The 20,106-nt window shown below is 40.4% G+C and overlaps 2 protein-coding genes and 3 long non-coding RNA genes across 6 annotated transcripts in view; 1 reads left to right on the top strand and 4 right to left on the bottom strand.

Annotated features, from left to right (window-relative positions):
• Positions 1-20,106, bottom strand: part of LOC118219848 (hemicentin-1-like) — a 508,226-nt gene that overhangs the window by 381,909 nt on the left and 106,211 nt on the right. The window contains exon 18 of the mRNA XM_035403310.1: positions 9,375-9,562. Within this exon, the coding sequence (XP_035259201.1) occupies positions 9,375-9,562 (188 nt within the window). The remainder of the gene's footprint in view (positions 1-9,374; positions 9,563-20,106) is intronic.
• The window catches only part of LOC118219859 (neural cell adhesion molecule 1-like), a 126,897-nt gene that overhangs the window by 75,244 nt on the left and 31,547 nt on the right, over positions 1-20,106 (top strand). The gene's annotated exons all lie outside the window — the stretch shown is intronic.
• Positions 12,351-13,373, bottom strand: LOC118219886. The gene is made up of 3 exons (XR_004763874.1): positions 13,331-13,373; positions 12,772-12,795; positions 12,351-12,406 (listed from the first exon to the last, which is right to left on the bottom strand). It is a non-coding gene; the product is annotated as an uncharacterized LOC118219886 (long non-coding RNA).
• On the bottom strand, positions 17,505-17,931 carry LOC118219879. The gene is made up of 2 exons (XR_004763865.1): positions 17,789-17,931; positions 17,505-17,652 (listed from the first exon to the last, which is right to left on the bottom strand). It is a non-coding gene; the product is annotated as an uncharacterized LOC118219879 (long non-coding RNA).
• Positions 17,940-19,616, bottom strand: LOC118219882. Of its 2 annotated transcripts, XR_004763869.1 has the most exons (5): positions 19,465-19,616; positions 19,237-19,349; positions 19,000-19,089; positions 18,822-18,893; positions 17,940-18,626 (listed from the first exon to the last, which is right to left on the bottom strand). It is a non-coding gene; the product is annotated as an uncharacterized LOC118219882 (long non-coding RNA). The 2 variants fall into 2 exon arrangements; XR_004763868.1 differs by lacking the exon at positions 17,940-18,626 and having other exon boundaries at positions 18,884-19,089; positions 19,465-19,612.

A 20,106-nucleotide genomic window follows, 5' to 3' on the forward strand; every position in this document is an offset into this window, starting at 1 on the left:
CAGAAAGATAAGTTGATAGAAGGATTAGACAACCAATGCGGATAATGATACTTGTTGTACATTTGTTGATTGGTCAGTCAGATGACAAGCCCGCCCTAACTTCCTCTGGTCAAGATGGCTTGAGCGACAGCAGTCATGCGAAACTTTCTCTGAACAGATTAAGCTAATTCGAAGTGAATTTAGGATACAATTGCAGATATTTTATTGAGGAGTGACAGTAACTTGAAAAGAAACAGATTTATAAAGAAATAACGAAGATTTGCAGCGTTCTTCTATCGCCTTGGGTGACGACCGCGTGAAAGAAAATTTTCTGCATTCGCCATTAAGATCGTTGAAAACCGAACTTTGTACAACTTTGAACATATTCCCTTGGTGAGTTCCCATTCTAAGACTATCTATCTTATTTCACTGCCGTAGTATCAGTTAGCTTGGGTGTGTTCAGAAACGAAAATGTTAAACGTATTCGTAATAAAAAAAAGATCCGAAAATGAAGGTTGCTAAGTAGCTAGCTTCATGTGATTTAAAGCTCTGGTAGTAGCAGCTAGCTAAGTTGGCTAGCTATAGCAACTCGCGGCTAAACCGGCAAATGTGTATAATTGATGTGTGGGGTGTAGGCCGGGCTAACAGCAGGGCTGTTTCCTGCTTTGTGACTGTGGTGGTAGACGAACCAGGCAGTTCGCCACATAGCACGCTGAAGATATATTGAAGCGGGGACAATGTGATGTAACGTTAGCTAGAAGAAGGGCATTTGAAAATTCTCCGGTTGAGTTCTGAAAGTGTATCTCCTGTGTAATCGAATATCGAAGCCACATCGGCGTACTCTTTGTTAAATGTTACTTAAAACGAATGTATGTTGTGGTACCTTTTATTAGAAAGCTAACTAACTAGCTAGCTAGCTAGTGCTGCGAGGAAACGTCAGTGGGTAAGTTTGGAAGCACTGCAAGCTATGAGTAGTGAATTGAGTGAGCTAATGGTGGCTAATTCTACTTCCAGTTAATCAGAATCTAGATATGCTGACAGAATGAGAACAGATTGACAATTGATATAGGGTAAACGTCCCTATTAAGCCCACGTACCATATAAGCCCACTTGCAACTTCTGAGTCAAATTAAAAAAAACTACATCATTTTTTGCTGTGTGATGTTTTTTCAAATTAAGCTGCTTGTTACGTAAATGACACTTTTTATTGTAAGTCAATCACATTTATCGATATTGAGTTATCGAAGCACATGTGTGGCATGTGCCTGCTGATCCCAGAAGAAGTTGCAAAAAAACTTAGGTGATTTTGGTACCCTCAGAAAATAACATTTTTTGTATATTTCTACTCCTGTTTTTGGAAAGTACTCACTTGTTATCAAAATTTAAGTGATTAGTGTTTTGAATGAGACATATGTTAGAATATTACCTGAATTAGAAATATTGTGTCTTGAAATCAAAATATGAGTTTTAGCACGCTAGCAAACAGACCACATGCTGCATCAATACAGTAGCTACATAGTATGGTTCATTGCAATGACATAAAGCATGATAAGCATGTATAGTTTATATTTTTGTATGCAGTTTATATTATTATACTGTTAAATAGACAATAAATGTGTATGTTTATCTTTATTTATTTTTTAATCAACATTTTTACCTGGTGGGCTTAAAGGGGACTCTAGCAAAAAAATCACACTGACTGAGGTGGATGTAAATGAGTATAGCTAATTACTTCTCTACATGATCAATTTATACTTTTCATATTATGTTAGTGCACCATATATAGATTTATTTCATATAGTTGTATTTTAATGTCATGTGAGTAGAATAAAATATTCTGTCTTTTAATCATAAATTCACTGATGTTCCCTTTAAGCCCACCTGTTCCCATTAAGCCCACTTTACTGTGTTTCAATGGGGATTTTCTCCCTTTTGACCTTTGAACCATTTTCCTCCATAATTTTGACCTCACCTGATGAATCAGCTCCATAATTCAGATAATTAATACCCACATTTAAATATCAGTGATATTGCATAGGTCAATTCATTCTGGATAGGCCTGTGTTCTATCTTAACATTAGCAATAATTTTTTAATCTTTACTTTTCAGATGAGTTTTAGTTTAAGATGACTAAAACACAAAAGAACTACAGTTCATGCCCACGCATGATAGAAGCGCAAGTTCATCCTCTGCAAAGCAGGGCTGTAGGGACCTGGACCATTCTATTTGCGCAATCATGAGGTCGTTGAAAATCTACAAAAACAAGATGAAAGCCATGAACGACTTGTTAGCGTAAGACAAAGACAACCATAACGTGGGCAAAAGATTGAAACAAACAAATAAAATAAAGCTTAGCCCACCCTATAACCTATGTTATGTTACACTACTAAGATGGAGCATGGAGCAAATGATAGCCTTACTAAAACGATACAATCACCTCAAAGAGCATAGGCCTACGTTTAGTCTTGGAGAAAGTAGAAATTGCAGAAATGTTGACATCTTTCTTGTTTATTTTGTTTAAGTTATAGGCTAATGATACATGAGCTTCAATATGTTATGACTGATGTCTCCTCATAATGAACTGTATGTTTTAATGTTACTCCACAATGAACTGAATGGTTTTAAAATGTGTTTTTACAATGTTTTCAAACTACTATCCTAAATGTGATTAACATTTTAAAAGTTATCGTTTAATTGTAAATCCTGAAATTGACTTATTTACTATCCTTAGAACATTAGTATTGAACCTGAAATTGTTTTTCGTTCAGTCAGTCGGTCTTCAGAAATCTTCATAAAAACACCTGCACTTTCAACCAGCTGACTGGACCAGACATTTTGGCCAATTTCAAATGCCAACAGCACACCATAGGATAGAGATACAGACAAAATGACAACACATATTGAAAGAGGAACCAACTTGTATTTTTTTCCTTTTCCCATTTTGTAGATATGTGTACTGTTGTTGTTTAATGCTTTCTACTTTGTAATAAAAACAAAGGGTACAGAGAACCAAAAAGGGAAAATTAAAATTAAAAAAAAAAAATCATTCTCTTACCTTTGAAATACAGATCCTGCTTCCGTGTGCTTCATTCTTGATGTGCAAACTGCCTCTCTCTCTCGAGTCGAATCTGTTGTCTTCTGATCTGGTCCATACTTACCTGATTTTATCCATTCTAGTAACGGTGTTAGTATTGAAGCACTTGTTACAGAGGAAACCCCTTTACACAAACTTTTGCAATTTGACTTTACACTTTACATATATTTTCTTTATCATTCCCAGGGAACTGCAGGAGTTTCCAAATGTTACAGAATAATCATATTCATATATGTGCTTGACACAGGTGTGTAGTGCAGCTTACACTACTTATCTGTAAGATGCTCTGGTCTATCAGGAACTGGCCATCTGGTTGGCCGTACTGCAATGAGGCTGTCCTGGGGAATGGAAGCACTGGGAAAAAAGCAGAATCATAAAAAACCACAAAACCACTCTCCAAATCACACTACAGAGATAAGACCCAGTCTGAATCCTTAGGAATCCAGCGAGTGAGGTCACAACCTCCCCAGGAGGAAGATAAAACGTTTGGGGGAACAAATACAGGGACCAAATCTCGGGACATAATGAACAAAAAAATTAAAATTAAAAAATAAATGAATAGGTGGCAATTCAGTAAGAAGGCATAGATGCCACTTTATAACTAATAAGTGAAATGTTACCCTACAAAACAACTGTTATACTGTGATAAATGCAAGTACCATTAGACAGATAAATTATCTTTTCACAGCTGAACCTGCAACATTATTCTAAAGAAAATCCAAAGAAAAAAAGTAGGTTAGGGGAGCCATGGTGGAATCTGTGATGCTGAGTCTTCAGTATACAGTGGAAGATGGGCAGGGATTCAGCTGTCCTGACTGCTGTGGGAAGATGAGCAGGGTTTCTGCTGTCCTGACTACAGTGGGAAGATGAGCAGTGTTTCTGCTGTCCTGACTACAGTGGGAAGATGAGCAGGGCTTCTGCTGTCCTGACTACAGTGGGAAGATGAGCAGGGTTTCTGCTGTTCTGACTGCAGTCAGAAGCTCATTCCACCACCAGGGGTCAGAACAGACTGGAGATGTGACCTGGAAGATAGAGTATGAGAGGAGATAACAGAAACAAGAGACTTGGTAAAGAGAGAGAAGAGGAGATGGTAAATGGTAAATGGACTGCATTTATATAGCGCTTTTATCCAAAGCGCTTTACAATTGATGCCTCTCATTCGCCAGAGCAATTAGGGGTTAGGTGTCTTGCTCAAGGACACTTTGACACGCCCAGGGCGAGGTTTGAACCGGCAACCCTCCGACTGCCAGACAATCGGTCTTACCTCCTGAGCTATGTCGCCCCCTATGAGATGAAGCAGAAAGAGAGAAGGGGGGAGGGGTACTGAGTTGGGAATGGGGGTGGTTGTCTGGGAAGAGGATTAACTAATGTGTTTGAGGATTGCATCTTGAACGATTTGTAAATATCGGCAACCTTCCTATAAAAGAATCAGCAACGTTGGGATACATATGGCCCCCCCACCCAGCGAGAAAGATGAGGGAGGCAAAGAAGAGCCCAAGGATCACAGTTTGAATTTTTTTTTTTTTGAGATCCCCAAGTCTCATATTCAACCATACAATCACACCGTCATACCAACAGGCTCTTTGGAAATGCTGCACAAACAAAGGCCTTAGTGAGAGCAATTGTGTAAATCAATTGTCTGGTTTGACCAAAATTGAGCCTTTTGGTCATGAACAGAAACTTGGCAGAGTAAGAGTCAACTGCATCTGAAATCATACTGTAACCACACTATTTCTGCAACTTTTAAAGTCTTAGATAACCCTAAAGTTTTTAATGTAACTCTGTTTGAATGCTAAATGATGTACGGAATATTATTTACAGAAATATTATTCACAAATTGATTATGTTGGCTGAGGTGTAATTTGCAATAGAAATTTGCATCACTCTAGCATGCCCAGCTGAACTACGCTGACCTGAAGAAAGCTGTGAAAGTTACACATTTAACTGTGACACTGAGAAGCTCTCAGAGTGGCTGCCATCCCCTCTGAAATCGCAGAGTATCCTAACCCAAACACAGCTGCAGGAAGCTGCAACGGTTACCATGTGCGTCTGCATTTAGTGCCATGCTCCTCTCTCCTCTGCTCGAGATATAGACGGAGCTGCAGGTTGGAGACACTCGCGTGGTTTCTGTACTCTGATCACATGCTCATGAAGGGAAGTTAATGAGCCCCAGCGTCCGCTATATTGGTACTTAAATTTTTTTTTTAGAGGAGGTAATCAGAGAAGTATGACATGCCTGTGTGTTTTATAGCCGTTCTGCGGCTTTCCCCCTGTGTGTGGCAGGAAAATAACAGTGTGTGCATACGCCAGAGCACATGTGTGATGCAGCACTTTCTTCCTCTGGAGAAATGTGGAAGTCCATATGTTTGTGTTTATAGTCAGGTAAACAGCTAGGTGTCCATTCCATGTCAGGGAGCTTATAAAAAATAAAGGTTATCTCAATAAGTTATTATTTAAGTGCGTTATATCAACGTTTATTGTGTTGTATACATTTTATTGATTCCTATTAGAAATGTTTCATAACATGCATTAATGACTGCAGCACCGTTTCAATCCTGAGGTCTCCTGTACACGAGCATTATACATCAGCCCTGAGCCAGGAGTGATCACTGTCCATTGAGCACCACGCGTCAACAGAACCTTAGGGCACTTTAAAACTATATGATCCTTATGTAGGCATTTGAACGGATACTGCTTTAAAGCAACATCGGTTCAGAAAGGACTGCAAATGTGATGAACTTCCACAGACACTGCTATTATGTTAGCATGAGCGATAGCACAGTATAATGAGTCGAACAGGTCTTGTAACCCAAAGGTCACAGGTTTGATTCCTGTGTAGGACACAGCCGTTGTACCCTTGAGCAAGGTACCTAGCCTGCATTGTTTCAGTATAGGTCCAGCTGTATAAATGGATCCAATGTAGTTGCAATGTAAAAGTTGTGTAAGTCGCTCTGAATCACAGTGTCTACTGCCGGTAATTTAAGTCACTTGAGGTCTACTTCCTCAAATATGCTTGCCAAGCCAACAGCCTATCCCTTCATTGCCCAGGCCAATTAATGCTCAACAATTATTTAAGATCAAATTAAATTCAGCTATTCTCATTTTTTATTTATGATGGCCTATTTATTTTTCATATGTAATTACTCATAGTTATCATCGAAAACTCCATCATGCAAAGACAGAAATACCGCAACTAATAACATTTTTAATGACCTGTAATGTAATGTAATGATAATGGTAATACGCTATTACAAGCAATATCAAAATGACAATGTAGTCAAAATAATGTGGTGGAATCAGCATAATATACATTACATTACATTACAGGCATTTAGCAGACGCTCTTATCCAGAGCGACTTACACAACTTTTACATAGTATTTTTACATTGTATCCATTTATACAGCTGGATACTGAAGCAATTTCGGTTAAGCACCTTGCTCAAGGGTACAACGGCAGTGTCCTACCCGGGAATCGAACCTGCAACCTTTTCCTTTTTTCATTTATTTTATATGTTAACAAAATAAAGAAGGAACAAAAAAGAACACACTTTAAAGTCAATTTAATTTAATACTAATACAAGCAGACACATGAAATGCATGTTGAACATGTTGCAGAGTCTCCGCTGTTTAGGCTGTATGTAAGCTTGCGGCGAGTTTTCTGCATCATATATAAAGTTCAACGAAGGACCTGAAACCAACATACAGCAATGAAAGCAGACTAACTTAGACAAAGACCACAAGAATCAGAACTCACTGAGTGTCCCCATAACTCCACCCCCAATCTGGATTTCCCCTCCTGCAAGCTGAGAAGCATCACATTGCAAAATAATCCTGAGCTCTCAAACCTTCTTCATTCGACATGAGCACACTGATCCAGCTTCAGTGTGAAGGTTTTATAAGTCAACTTCCACATTCTCTTCAGTGTACTCGACAGCTGCTTCATTAGACGACCCTGCACATCAACAAACATGTATAAACACAACAGAGGGAGAGAACTGTGAGTGAGAATTAACAGTTCTGCAGCCTGAAATATGAAACACACATTGTTTTTAGATGTGTTCCCCTGTAAAATGACATCACCTGGTTTCCTGCACCATTTCACACACAGTATAATGGAGGCCAGCAGCAGAGGAGCAGCTCCCAGACCGAATAGCAGTATACAGCTACCTGTGGAGAGACACAGAGATGAGGGATATGTGGAGGATATAAACCTGTGCATATACAAGAATATATGGCCTGACATGAAGTGGTTAATCTCTCTTATACTATGGCTACAACTAAAATGCGTGGAAAAATTAAAATAAAAAGGTATTTTTAAAGACATTTAATTAATTACAAAACTAACCCCATTATGTACACATCTGCCACTTCACTAAATATGGTTTCTCTGGTAATGATAGATGGCACCAGTGTTTCTCTTTTCTTATGTATGCAGAGTAGTCTCACTATCAGCCATCAAAAATATAGAATCATCATGAATATAAGTTGACATGGCTCAACCAATCGGAATTAAATAATTGTCCAAGCCATAGTATAAATTGTTATACTGTTTGTTGCTCCTATGTATGGTAAGTGAATGGAAAGCAATGCAAATATTTTATAGATAAAGTTTTATATATAATTTGAAAGCCTACCTGAGACTCACCTGCAATAGTCAGAGTGATGGAGTCGCTGCGCTGTGATGTCACATTTCTCCCCTCCAGCCTCCCCTCACACCAGTACTGCCCCTGGTCAGATCCAGCAGCCCCAGTGATGTTTACACTGTACTCTTTAGTGAGAGATGTGGCTGTCTGGTTATGGTCTCTGTACCAGAAATATGTCCAGTTGCTGTAGGAGTCCACCTCACACCTCAGGGTGACGGTCTCTCCATTGTACAGTGGGCGCCATTTTGGCTTCATGATCAGAGTGGCATTAGGCAGGGCTGTGGAACGGACACAGACTGGGTCACAGTTTCTTCTCTCAGAATGTACATGTGACTGAGGAGGAAAGGGTTATGTCTAAAATGTAATGAAAAATAACCTGGCAGAAAGGTACATTGTCTTTGAATTAATAGACAGGCCTGCACAAAAAAATTAATTTGAAGCATTTAACCAAAAGCAAATTATGTATGCAAAATAATTTACTGAATTTTTTAATGTTTGCATTATTTGAATATGATTGAAATTAGGACAATTATACAAAGCCTATAGCACTGCTGAATTCAGGAGAATGCCAATAACATGTCTGAACAAATTATTTGAAGAGTTTTTTCTTCCTAATACAGTTAACATAAATATTTGAGTATTTATTTTTGTTTTCAAAAATGAATGGAGCCCAATGGGGAAACTTGCTTTTTGAGCATAAATAATAGATATCAGCAGTGGCGACATTACATCTGGTGCTGAGGTTGACAACCAAAAGCTGGCCCCTTTTGTGAGCTGCATCTCTGATTAATATAATTTCCTGTGTTTCAGTAAACAATTTCCTCTCATGCATCTTTATCTCCATGTTTATTACCATCTCACAACAAGGGCGTGGCATCGGCAAGTCAACATATAAAGCATGGAGACATGGTAAAGAGTTTTCGTTTTTTGTTCAACCAAAATTATTATGAGCAAGATACACAATCTAAGCGACTTTGACCATGGTATGATAGCTGGTTCCAGACGTGGTGGTTCCAGCATCTCAGAAACAGCTTTGCTCCTGGGATTTTTATGCAGTACAGTCTCTAGATTTCATTGGGAGTGGTGCAAAAACTCCTGTGAATGGCAGTTCTTTGAGGGCAAACACCTTGCCAATAAGAGAGGCCAGAACAGAATGGGCAGCCTCGTTCAAGCTAGCAGAAAGGCCACACATGCTCATATAACAGCTGTTTACAACAGAACTGTGTAGAAGGGCATCTCTGAATACCCAACCCAAGACTAACAATTGAAACATGGTACTGTAAGAATTTGGTAAAACAGGATGAATCTATCCTGCTTTGTCTCTGCAGTAACGGCTGGTAGTGGTGGTGTAATGGTGTGGGGAATGTTTTTGTGACACCACTTAGGCCCCTTAATACTACCTAAACATCATTTGAGTGCCAGAACATACTTAAGCATTGTAGCGGACCATATGCATCCCTGTAAGGCCACAGTCTTTCTTTTTTCAAGTGGATACTTCCAATAGGTAATGCACCATGGCACAAAGCACACGTCACCTGCAGATGGTTCCACAAAGATGGCGGTGATTTCATTTTACTCCAATGACATGCACAGCCCCCAGATCTCAATTTAACAGAGCATGTGACATATCCAAATTGAAAGCGTACCTGAGACTCACCTGCAACAGTCAGAGTGATGGAGTCGCTGCGCTGTGATGTCACATTTCTCCCCTCCAGCCTCCCCTCACACCAGTACTGCCCCTGGTCAGACCCAGCAGCACCAGGGATGGTGAGTCTGTTACCAGTTACACTGTGACCAGCAGTCTGAGACACAGCCATCTGGGCCTGGTCTTTGTACCAGAAATATGTCCAGTTGCTGTAGGAGTCCACCTCACACCTCAGGGTGAAGGTCTCTCCATTGTACAGTGGGCACCATTTTGGCTCTACAGTCAGAGTGGGTTTAGGCAGGGCTGTGGAAAGGAGACAGACTGGGTCACAGTTTTGATTGAGGAGGAAACAGTTGTGTATAAAATGCAAGGGAAAAAGAATCATGTCAGAAAGATTAATTATCTTTGAATCAATATGTGGTCCTGCGCAATATTTCATAAAATATAAATATTTGTAGCATAACTTCAAAAGTAAATTAGATATGTGAAATCATTCACAGAATATTTTTATTCTCTATAGTGTGAGCATAAGTTGAATATCATTGAAATTAGGATAATTATACAAAGCCTCTAGCACTACTGAGTTCATTAGAATCCCAAAAACATGTATGAAATTTACAGAGAGTGGTGCAACAAACAATGAAATCCAGTGATTGGCAGTTCTGTGGGCGAAGACACCTTATTAATGAGAGCGTTGGAGTAAAATGGGCAGACTCATTCAAGATAGCAGAAAGGCCACAAATGGTTGAATAACAGCTATTTACAACAGTGCTGCGCAGAGGGACATCTCTGAATACACAACCCAAAACTAAACAATTGAAGAATGGATGAAATGTCTGGTCTGACAAATCTCAATTTCTGCTACGACACATACGTAGATGGTAGGGTCTGAATTTGGCAAAACAGGATGAATCCAACTGCATAAAAATCCCATCCTGCTTTGTGTCAGCAGTAACAGCTGTTAGTGGTAGTGTAATGGTGTGGGCAATGTTTTTGTGGCACACACATTAGGCCCCTTAATACCAACTGAGCATCAATTGAGTGCCAGAACATACTTAAGCATTGTAGCAGACCATGTGCATCCCTTTATGACCACAGTCTACCTTTTTTCGAGTTGATAGTTCCAGCAGGTAATGTGCCATGTCACAAAGCACACGTCACCTCTAGCTGGTTCTTCAAACAAGATGGCGACTTCATTTTACTCCAATGACATGCACAGTCCCCAGATAGACCAATCCAATAGACCATGTGACATATCCAAATTGAAAGCGTATCTGAGACTCACCTGCAACAGTGATGGAGTCGCTGCGCTGTGATGTCACTTTTCTCCCCTCCAGCCTCCCCTCACACCAGTACTGCCCCTGGTCAGACCCAGTAGCACCAGGGATGGTGAGTCTGTTACCAGTTACACTGTGACCAGCAGTCTGAGACACAGCCATCGGGGCCTGGTCTATGTACCAGGAATATATCCAGTTGCTGTAGGAGTCCACCTCACAACTCAGGGTGACGGTCTCTCCATTGTACAGTGGGCACCATTTTGGCTCTACCGTCAGAGTGGGTTTAGGCAGTGCTGTAGAAACAAACAGACTGGGTCACAGTTCTGTTGTCATGCCAGTATTTTTATGGAAAAATACTATGGAAAAAACAAATCACCCTAAATGAAGGACAAAAACCAGGGCAGCTGCATTCCTATTTTCAATGATATTAAGAGAAGATATTCAAAAATCAGAAATGAAAAAGCTCTAATCCTGATCGTAATGGTACAAGAATTAAACTAAGGAACAGGACCCCAGAATCATCACAGCAGTTGGACCCAGTGCATTATGGGAATGTGGCAATTTTGCACACTGAATAATGCCTGTCAGTACTCACCACTCACCTGATACCTGTATGTGGGTGGGGTAACTATACTCTGTGTACCAGACTGGGTCTCCCCCCTGTGTGTGTAAGAGGAGCAGCACTGAGGGTGTACAAGCCTTTAGATGTACTGAAAATATGGGCAATGTCATGTGATCCAGTTCCTTTTTACCAGTAATATTCCCAGCCAGCTGAAGTCACTGTAACCTTACAAGAGAGACTGACATGTTCTCTTGCATATAACTGCCTGTGTGGAGAGACAGTCAGGACAGGCGGGCGTATCTCTATAACAGAGAAAACAGATTGAATCTCTTCCCCAGGTTCCTAATAATGGCATCATCAAACGCACAGTGCAATCTGGCTTTAATCTGCGATACAGTAGAACATGATTCGCTTATCCATGTACTGGGAAAGCATGTGACTATCTCAGAACGGGTGTGGGCGAGGCTGTGAAGATGGACAGACTGTGTCACAGCTCTAACTGCTCATTACATTACACTACAGGCATTAGCAGATGCTCCTACCCAGAGCAATTTACTCAACTTTTACATACAACATTGCTAGTGGAGTGTAGTCATGACTACAGAGGGACAGGCATGCTCTGATTGGGGTTGAGACAAAGAGCTAAAGCAGTAGGTTCTCTCATTCTATCTTAACAGATAGAAAAGGCTACTTTCCATGGATTTAAACATACAGAAGCTCAAATATTAACAATACAAACAGTATGACAGTCAGAAACTGAACTCAATTGGTGGTATACCCAGCCCATTTAAGTGAAAATAAGTTAATTTTATATTTGCCTGTAATAAATGAACTGGTACGGGAAGCTCAATGTGCACTGGGGAAGATTGAATAAATGTGTTAAATATGGTCTCTCTGTGGAACGAGTGAGACCACCAGTGTTCAGCTGCTGACCAGTTTTGACTCACCTGACACGTTCAGTCTGACAGGATCACTCCTCTCATCAGCAGCACAGTAGTATGCACCACTGTGCACTTCAGTAACAGGTGCGATGGTGTAGATGTTTTCATTGGATTTGTGGTTTAGCTCCCAACTATTTGATTCATTTCTGTACCACGTAAATCCAAGATGTTTGAATGGCTGTCCCGAACACGAGAGAGTGACGGTCTCTCCAGTGAAGAACAGGGGCCAGTTAGGCTGCAGAGTCAGTACAGCTTTTGGGCTCCCTGTACAAACAGTGCATGCACTACATCAGTACATGTGTTTAAATACTCATGACATGTTTATAGTGTCCTGATTAATGCCTCAGCTTCATTAGTTTAGAACAGTAAAGAACTGCTTCTGTTTGTGATCTCTGTATCACCCCCTACTGTAGGACATGCCTCGAGTCTCACAGAATAATATTTCTACATTACCGTCCACATATGCAGTCAAATTAATCACATCATAATGCTGTGAGACAGTCTTATTGTGAAGCAGGACATTCTGTTATCAATCGTACGTTTCACTAAACTGTCTGAATAAGGTTTATCTCTGATAAATGATCAGGTAACAGAAGGTGGGGTTTGTTTTAAAATCTAGTAACACTCACCCAGTCTTGTCATTAGACTCAGCACTGTAAAAAAAAATAGACAGGAATCATTGACATCATCATCGAAATGGCCAAAGAAATGCAATAAGTGCAAGAAAAATACAAAACTATAAATATGTTCCATGTTTTTTATTTTACTGCTAGAGTGTATTGATGGACACCAACCTTTATATTCTAATTGCAAATTGCTGCTTGTACATATTTTTTGTAAATTTTCCCACTTTCCCACCTGCCAATGGACTACTGATGAAATTTAGTTATCAAGCTAATTCTGGGGCAGTTACTATCTGTCCAATGTCTCTTTCAAATAACAAATAAATAAAAATTTCTTCTTTCACAGAAAATTGTTAGTGATCATTCAAGGTATGTTATCTACTGAAGCAAAAGCATACTTCTTCACTCATACTTTTCTTCTTCAAATCATACTTATTTATTTAAGCATAACTTAACAAATGTGTTGTTGTTGTTGTTTTATTTCAATCAAATGCAAATTTCACCACAAAACCATACTTGTCTGTTAAAAACCTTTACATTAAAAAACTGATTCGGTAGTACTCACAGATCAATGTGACCCCTCTGTTTGCCTGCATGATTCAAGAGGAATTTTAGTGCTTCAACTTCAGTGATCAAAAGAGCGATAAAAAAGAAACCCCTGGGCTATTGTATATACTGTACAGCACCTCAAATGCATTCTTTTCTTATCTGCTTGTGTGGACAGCAAGTTGTAAAAAAAATTCTTCAAGAAGCTCCCACACTTCTACTTCATCACTGCTTTACCTTCCGCTTTCCTGTAACTAAAATCAACTCAATTTAAATATATATCTGCAGAAGATCACTCTTACCTTTCCTGTCTACTGACAAATAGCCACCAACAATAGAAGCCAGAAAACCCACAGGCACTCACAGTGCCAAACAGATAATAAACTATTCAAACTTGTATGTGAGTTGTGTAGGCTACATACAACTCTAAGTACCTGTATGAGTTGGACTGCAGTTGATGACAGACGAATCCTGTGAAGAGTTGTGACGGAGAACCCTAAAACTACGGTCAGTGATGTCACCAGCGGTCTCCAGAGGGCAGGGGTAAAAACATAGCAAGCCGCCAAATGCAGAAGACTCTGAGAGCAGAATTATAGAGGCTAAACAGCAAAATGCAAAACCTCACATCAATGTCAAGAATCAAAACGCCAGATTAGAATTTGCCAAAAAATACAAAGACAAGCCTGAAGAGTTTGGAAGCAGTTTCATGAACAGATGAGACAAAAAAAAATAAAAAAATAAAAACCAAAGCAATGGAAAGCTGAAAGTGTGGAGGAAAGAACTTCTGGCTTTTAATTTTAATTTTTTTTTTACTTTTACAAAGCTGAAATAAGGGGGACTCAACACAAAGACAGCAGTTTCTGTGAAATGGTAACACACGTACCATGATATTAAAAGCTGACTGTACTTTTGTCTCATATTCATATCCATTTACCGTAAGCACAGAGCAACAATAACCAATTTCCCTCTACCATTATAACACTTATGGGGGGCTCTGTTTGTGAGAGCAAAAATAAGGAAGTAGGTCCTGCACAGCAAACCAGCTTCATGTTCTCTTCTCTTCAGAAGAACTCCACTTGTTATCACAGGGAATCAGAGAGACTTTAGGGCAGCACCTTGCTTAAATGCACTGGTCCTCTGTGAAATGAAACACTGCATGGTCTAAAAAACCTGACTGTGCCAGAGCTGACTGTGAATGTTGGTCCCGCAGGGCAGCTCACAATTGGCTAGAGTGAAGCCCTGGGTGTATGTGATTGGCTACTGTGCTGTCCAGAGGCTGTAGTGTGGTCCACAGAAAGGTGGCTTCAGTTTGTGAGTACCGTCCCATCACAACATAGCAGCTCCTCTGATCTCCTTTGAACTTACAGTGCATGTCCCTCTGACATTTACTTGAAAATAGAAGCTATTGTAAAATCATTTGGCCAGCAGGTGGGGGCCTTGAGCAATAAAATAATACATAGAGTTTTTTTAAACAAATTAATAAATAAATACTTCACTAATTTGGCTCCTGCCTAATCTTTAGGGTACGCTCTACTATACAAAATTTTCTACTATCCGGCACCATGGATTCCCTGATGGTGATGGAGAGTAGAGGTTCTACTATAATGAACTCTGCAAAAACAATGCCCAACAATGTCCAGTCAAAGCCCAACATCTGGCCACCATGCTACGTCAGCTCAGAGAGTCTAACTGGCTCCACCCTTCTTGCATATGCGGACTTCATGGCTGCTTGGCCACAGAATCATTTGTATTCTGTCTTTTTCTCCAGGCTTGGGAGCTGATTGGCTGCAGCAGAAGAGCTGTGTTAGGTCATAGCTAAGAACCACTATGTGGGAAACTGAAGAGCAAATAGATAGAGGGGGCGGAGTTACTGCACTCTGAGCTCTGAATAAACTAAAGTCTTCTCAGGAAACTGCTGCACTTCCTGTTCCAACTTCCCACAGCGCCTCCAGCCTGGTCCGCGGTTTTGCCAACGTCATTGTACACTCTGGCTTCCAGGCTAGGGCTTCTCCCCCCGTCTGCTGCCAGATAAGCCCCTCGCTCAGGTTACAAGCACAACCAATCACATCACTGACACCACACAAAAGTACTGTACCAAAGGTTAAAAGTATTTTGAGACACAATACAGACCTGGCCACCAAGAATAAACCGGAGATCGCTCCGATCGGCTACTACAGGGCGGCTGATTCCTCCCCCAACACGAGCAGCAACAAGGTCTCGACTCTTTGCAGTTCTGGCCCCACGATGGTGGAACGATCTTCCAGTGGAGGTCAGAACAGCAGAGTGTCTGAGCACCTTCAAACGGAAACTCAAGACGCACCTCTTCTCTGTGTACCTCTCTCCTCTTCCCTAAACCCCCTCCCATAACTATTAAAAAAAAAAAAAAAAAAAAAAAAAAAAAGTCTGAACCAAAAATTATCTTGTTTCTCCTTAATGTATGCTACCATAGTAAAGGCTTTTTATCTGCATTTTGTTCAATGGACTTAAGTGGACTTGATCCTGAGTTTGGTTACACTGTTGTAAGTCGCTCTGGATAAGAGCGTCAGCTAAATGCCTATAATGTAATGTAATGTAATGTAAACCAAAATATAATTAACTGGCACACAAGGAATCTCCACCCCGTCCCACCCCCCTGGGGGAATCTCTTTATCCTCATCGATCCTACATGCCCCTTTAATTTCATACCCATTCTGCTCAACTAATTCTCTCAATGAACACTAGAGATCTCCCACCTCTCTGGCAGTCTACAAATGATTCTGTTCTGCCATCAGCATTCCACATGTGCGCCCAACCCCCATTACTCCTGTAGTTCCGGCCAAATAAATTTAGGAGACAGTGCTACTCCTGACGTACAAACACTCGTTTATATCGTGGCATTTCTGTTCACCTGCTGAAAGGCAGGACCGGTGAACAGAAGTCTGGTAATGTCCCAGAGAAAGACTGGCATTTCCCCACATTCACTGAATGGGATTTTAGTGGGAGTTTACTGACATCTAGTGGTGAAAATATGCAAGCATTTCACAATACAGACACTCACCTGCCAGCATCTACCATTGCCAGATATAATGCATATGAATGTTGCTCCAACTACCCCAATCTCACTTCACACTCTGTTTCCCCAATATCCAATTACCTATGTGCTCACCTAATCCATTTTCAAAATTTAAAAATCTTCATTTCATCAGACAGTCAAGTGAGAACTAAATTATCTTTTGTTGTGACAGCTTGGGGAATTAATGTATGTGGGGAAGTGAAGGTGTTCTGTAACCTCTCAGATGTAGGGGATGTGCTGGTGGTCAGATGTTCATGGTGCCTCGACCTGCAGGTGAGATGAACACCTGTGACCAATGACCATTCCACCACTGTCTGTGTAAATGTGTGGCCTTTGCCTTGTAACTACACCCTCCTACAAGACAGAAACAGAAGGTATGAGAGCAAGGGGAGGCCACTAAATAAACAAATGAACAACACTGATTAATAAACTTAACTTAGACAATAACTTCATATCAACCTCTCTTTGTTTTAATGTTTAAGTCTCTATACCGGAGTGAGATATCCTGAAGGGGGTTAATGCTGATGCTGTACTCATCTGTGACCAGGCGAGGTCAGCAGAGGCCATGTTTCACGGTCAGCCAAAACAGTAAATTTTAAAAATGGGCTAGAGCAAGCCTGAGCCTCCCAATATACAGCAAGTAAAGTAAAAAGACTGAAACATTGATGATAAAATGGTTTATACTAGCCTGGTATCAACAGTTAAAGACAGGCTAAATAGGAATCTGTTAAAGCAAATAATCACAGAGTTCGTACAGATTATGGCCTGAGGTATTAAATTAGCTGAGAAAATTAAGAGCCCGTGTTTATCAAAATGCAGTGTAGATGATCGAGGTCATCCATCCAGGCCCCCAAGTAGTGTCATAACAGGGATTTTGACCAGGAGAGGTTCAGCTCAGGAGATAAATGCAGTGTGAATATTCCCTTTCCTCTGACATTATGCTTAAATAACCCAATCCTCCTGCTGTTTTTCTCATCTGTGTCACTCCCTGGAGATCCTGCCTCTTCCCACCCTCCTTTATTATGTTCTTTTCCTCTTCTTATTTCTTCTCTTCTTCCACTTCCCTCTGGATCGTCTCTGATGTCTCTCTCTGATGATGCTTTAACTCGCTTTGGTGCCATGTTAAATGAACCTCCAAAAGCGTAATATTATTTGATTTATTTTATTTTTAATAGCGGATCTTCCTGCCGACCTCCATTTCAGCCTCTCACCTCACGCTCCTCGATTTGACAATGCAGCTCAGACACCAGTTTTAGTGAGTCCCTGTACTTGACCTCATAGTCACATATCTGCAATGGAATAGGAGAACATGGAGATTAAAGGTGTTCCTAAGACCCACACATAGGTATGCAATCCTATAATAGGAGACAGACCTGACTGTAGAGAGGGTAGAGTAGTGCATTGGTACTCGCTGGATGTGCTCACCTGGGTCTGGTGCAGCTGCTCAGTCTTGAACAGCTTAAGGAGCAGAGCCTGGATCTCCTTCTTCACACACTGCTCGTGCTCGCTCCTCTCCTCCATCACTCTTTTCAGCTTTTCTCTCCAGTGCTGCTCAAGCTGCCCCAGCTTACTGCAGCACGAAGCACACCAGCTTCAGTCTTACACTGTGCTGGAGCCAGCAGTAACTTGGGTGCTTTTTATAAACCGGTTCACAGCACATGGAGGTGTGCACCATGTGACACTCATCTATCCTGTACAGGATTCCAGCACGTTAAAAAATAATCAAAAGCTTCATCATTCAAATACAATTTAAGCTTTCTGTTAAGTGTCTGTCCATTGTTAACTCAGATTCAGTTACTTCTAAAATTAGCATCAATATTATTCCCTTTTCTCTCCAATGACTGCTACTTGGAATAAGACACAGGCCCCGAAATGGGTGGAGTTATTATGAGTTATTAACAGTTGATACAATTGATCCAGTCAAAGTGGTCTGCTATGGAGACCAAACTTGATAGATTGGTTCATATCAATGTCAATGACTAACAGCACACGGTAGTCCCACCTATAATGGAGTTCATGAAGCCTCACTCTCCCATTGCCATGGTTACCTTATTTAGATGTCATATTTGGTCTCCCTTAACACAGTCTTGCTTGGTACTCTCTGCTGTAGAGCCATCTCTTTCTCTTGAAATGTCTTCTTAAATTCCTCCTGCTCCAGATCGGCACTTTTTATTCTGTTCTCTCTCTCCTCCAGCATCAAGTCAAGTGCATCTCTCTCTTCACACATTTTCATGCAGCTTTTTTGCAGCTCTCTGACACTTGCCTTTATGAAATATCAAATGGTGTAAATACACATTTCTAATATAAGCTGTTGCACAAACAGCAGTGCAATACTTCAGCCATAGATTCCATTAAAGCTTCACATTCTGAAAGTAACGGAAATTAATCAGACTCATCTACAGTATATGATAGTATCGAGCAGTATTAATTTTGCCAATTACTAATTTCTGTTTCTCACCTTCAGGTTCCAGTTATTACGATGGGAGGAAGAAAGCATTCTTCTGATTCTTCTAATTTTTCTTTAGTGTCTCTAATCAAAAATGGACAAACACATGGATTATGACAAATACAAGCCCTCCTGATGCAAATACTTTACATGTGGATAAAATTCATCAGAAGACCAAAATCATGAGCACATTCAAAGCCGGTGTCATGGACATGACCATCCTTGCTGTCTGATGGAACACAGAGCCTGGCTGACATTTCTGTGGCAAAATGTTGATGATCTGAATGGAAAAAAAACAGTGTTAAAGGTCAAAGGTCACTGGAGTTGTTCATTTGCTGGTGTTTCTGATCACATGCAGTCCTATCTTACACGAGAATTCCTGAACACACAACAATAAATAGCACAGTGTAAAAAGTAAAGTTGTTACCGTTTCTGAATATGCTTGAATGTGCAGCTCAGCTTGAAGGAGTATGCTGGTGATGAACTTCAGTGAGGAGACACTGTCCTTCATCTCATTTATTTTATTGAAAGAAGCCTCTCCTAAATCCAAAGAATATGAGGATCATTTTAGGGATTTCAACATAACTGCATGACAGGATGTTCTCCTCACCCCTGAAGAATGGCCATCGTAACAGCAGTAGCAGGAAGCGGGTACCTGTCGATGGGCGGTTTGATGCAAGACAGATATCCAGGAACGGGCCAATGTCCACGTGCATTTTGGGTGTTTCTATAGGAAGTAACGCAGTGCTTTTCCTGGTGCTTTCACTAGCAGAATCCATTTCCTGAAGAACAAAACCAGATACTTATGAATGAATGAATGGCAGGTTGTGTAAATATACATTCAGAAGCAGGTCCAGCCTCCAGGACTGGGGTCTCCACCCATTAAATTGTCAGAACAAAATGGGTGGAGACCCCAATCCTGGAGGCTGGACCTGCTTCTGAATTACTGAATGAAGTTCAATTATGTACACACATTTTAACTGTAGTCATTCATGAGCTCATGAATAGATTTGACTATTCATGAGCTAAAGACTATCCCTGGCTAACTTAATTAAACATTTTCCAATACTTTCAATTTTTAAGTAGACTGAAAGATGTATTTTCAGCAGATTTGTTATGATGTGCAGATGTAACCCAGGGTTCCAGGACACAAATTGAATAGATAGTGAAACAAAGAAAAACAATTGTAAATAACTAGTAGCAAGTAAATTACCATTCAAAATGGAGACAAAAGAAAAATACTTTTAATAAGGAAAAATACATTTTCTTTATATGCAGAAAGATATGTTGATAGAAG

Source organism: Anguilla anguilla, chromosome 2 (genome assembly GCF_013347855.1).
Source record: "Anguilla anguilla isolate fAngAng1 chromosome 2, fAngAng1.pri, whole genome shotgun sequence".
In the NCBI taxonomy this organism is placed as follows: Eukaryota; Metazoa; Chordata; class Actinopteri; order Anguilliformes; family Anguillidae; genus Anguilla; species Anguilla anguilla.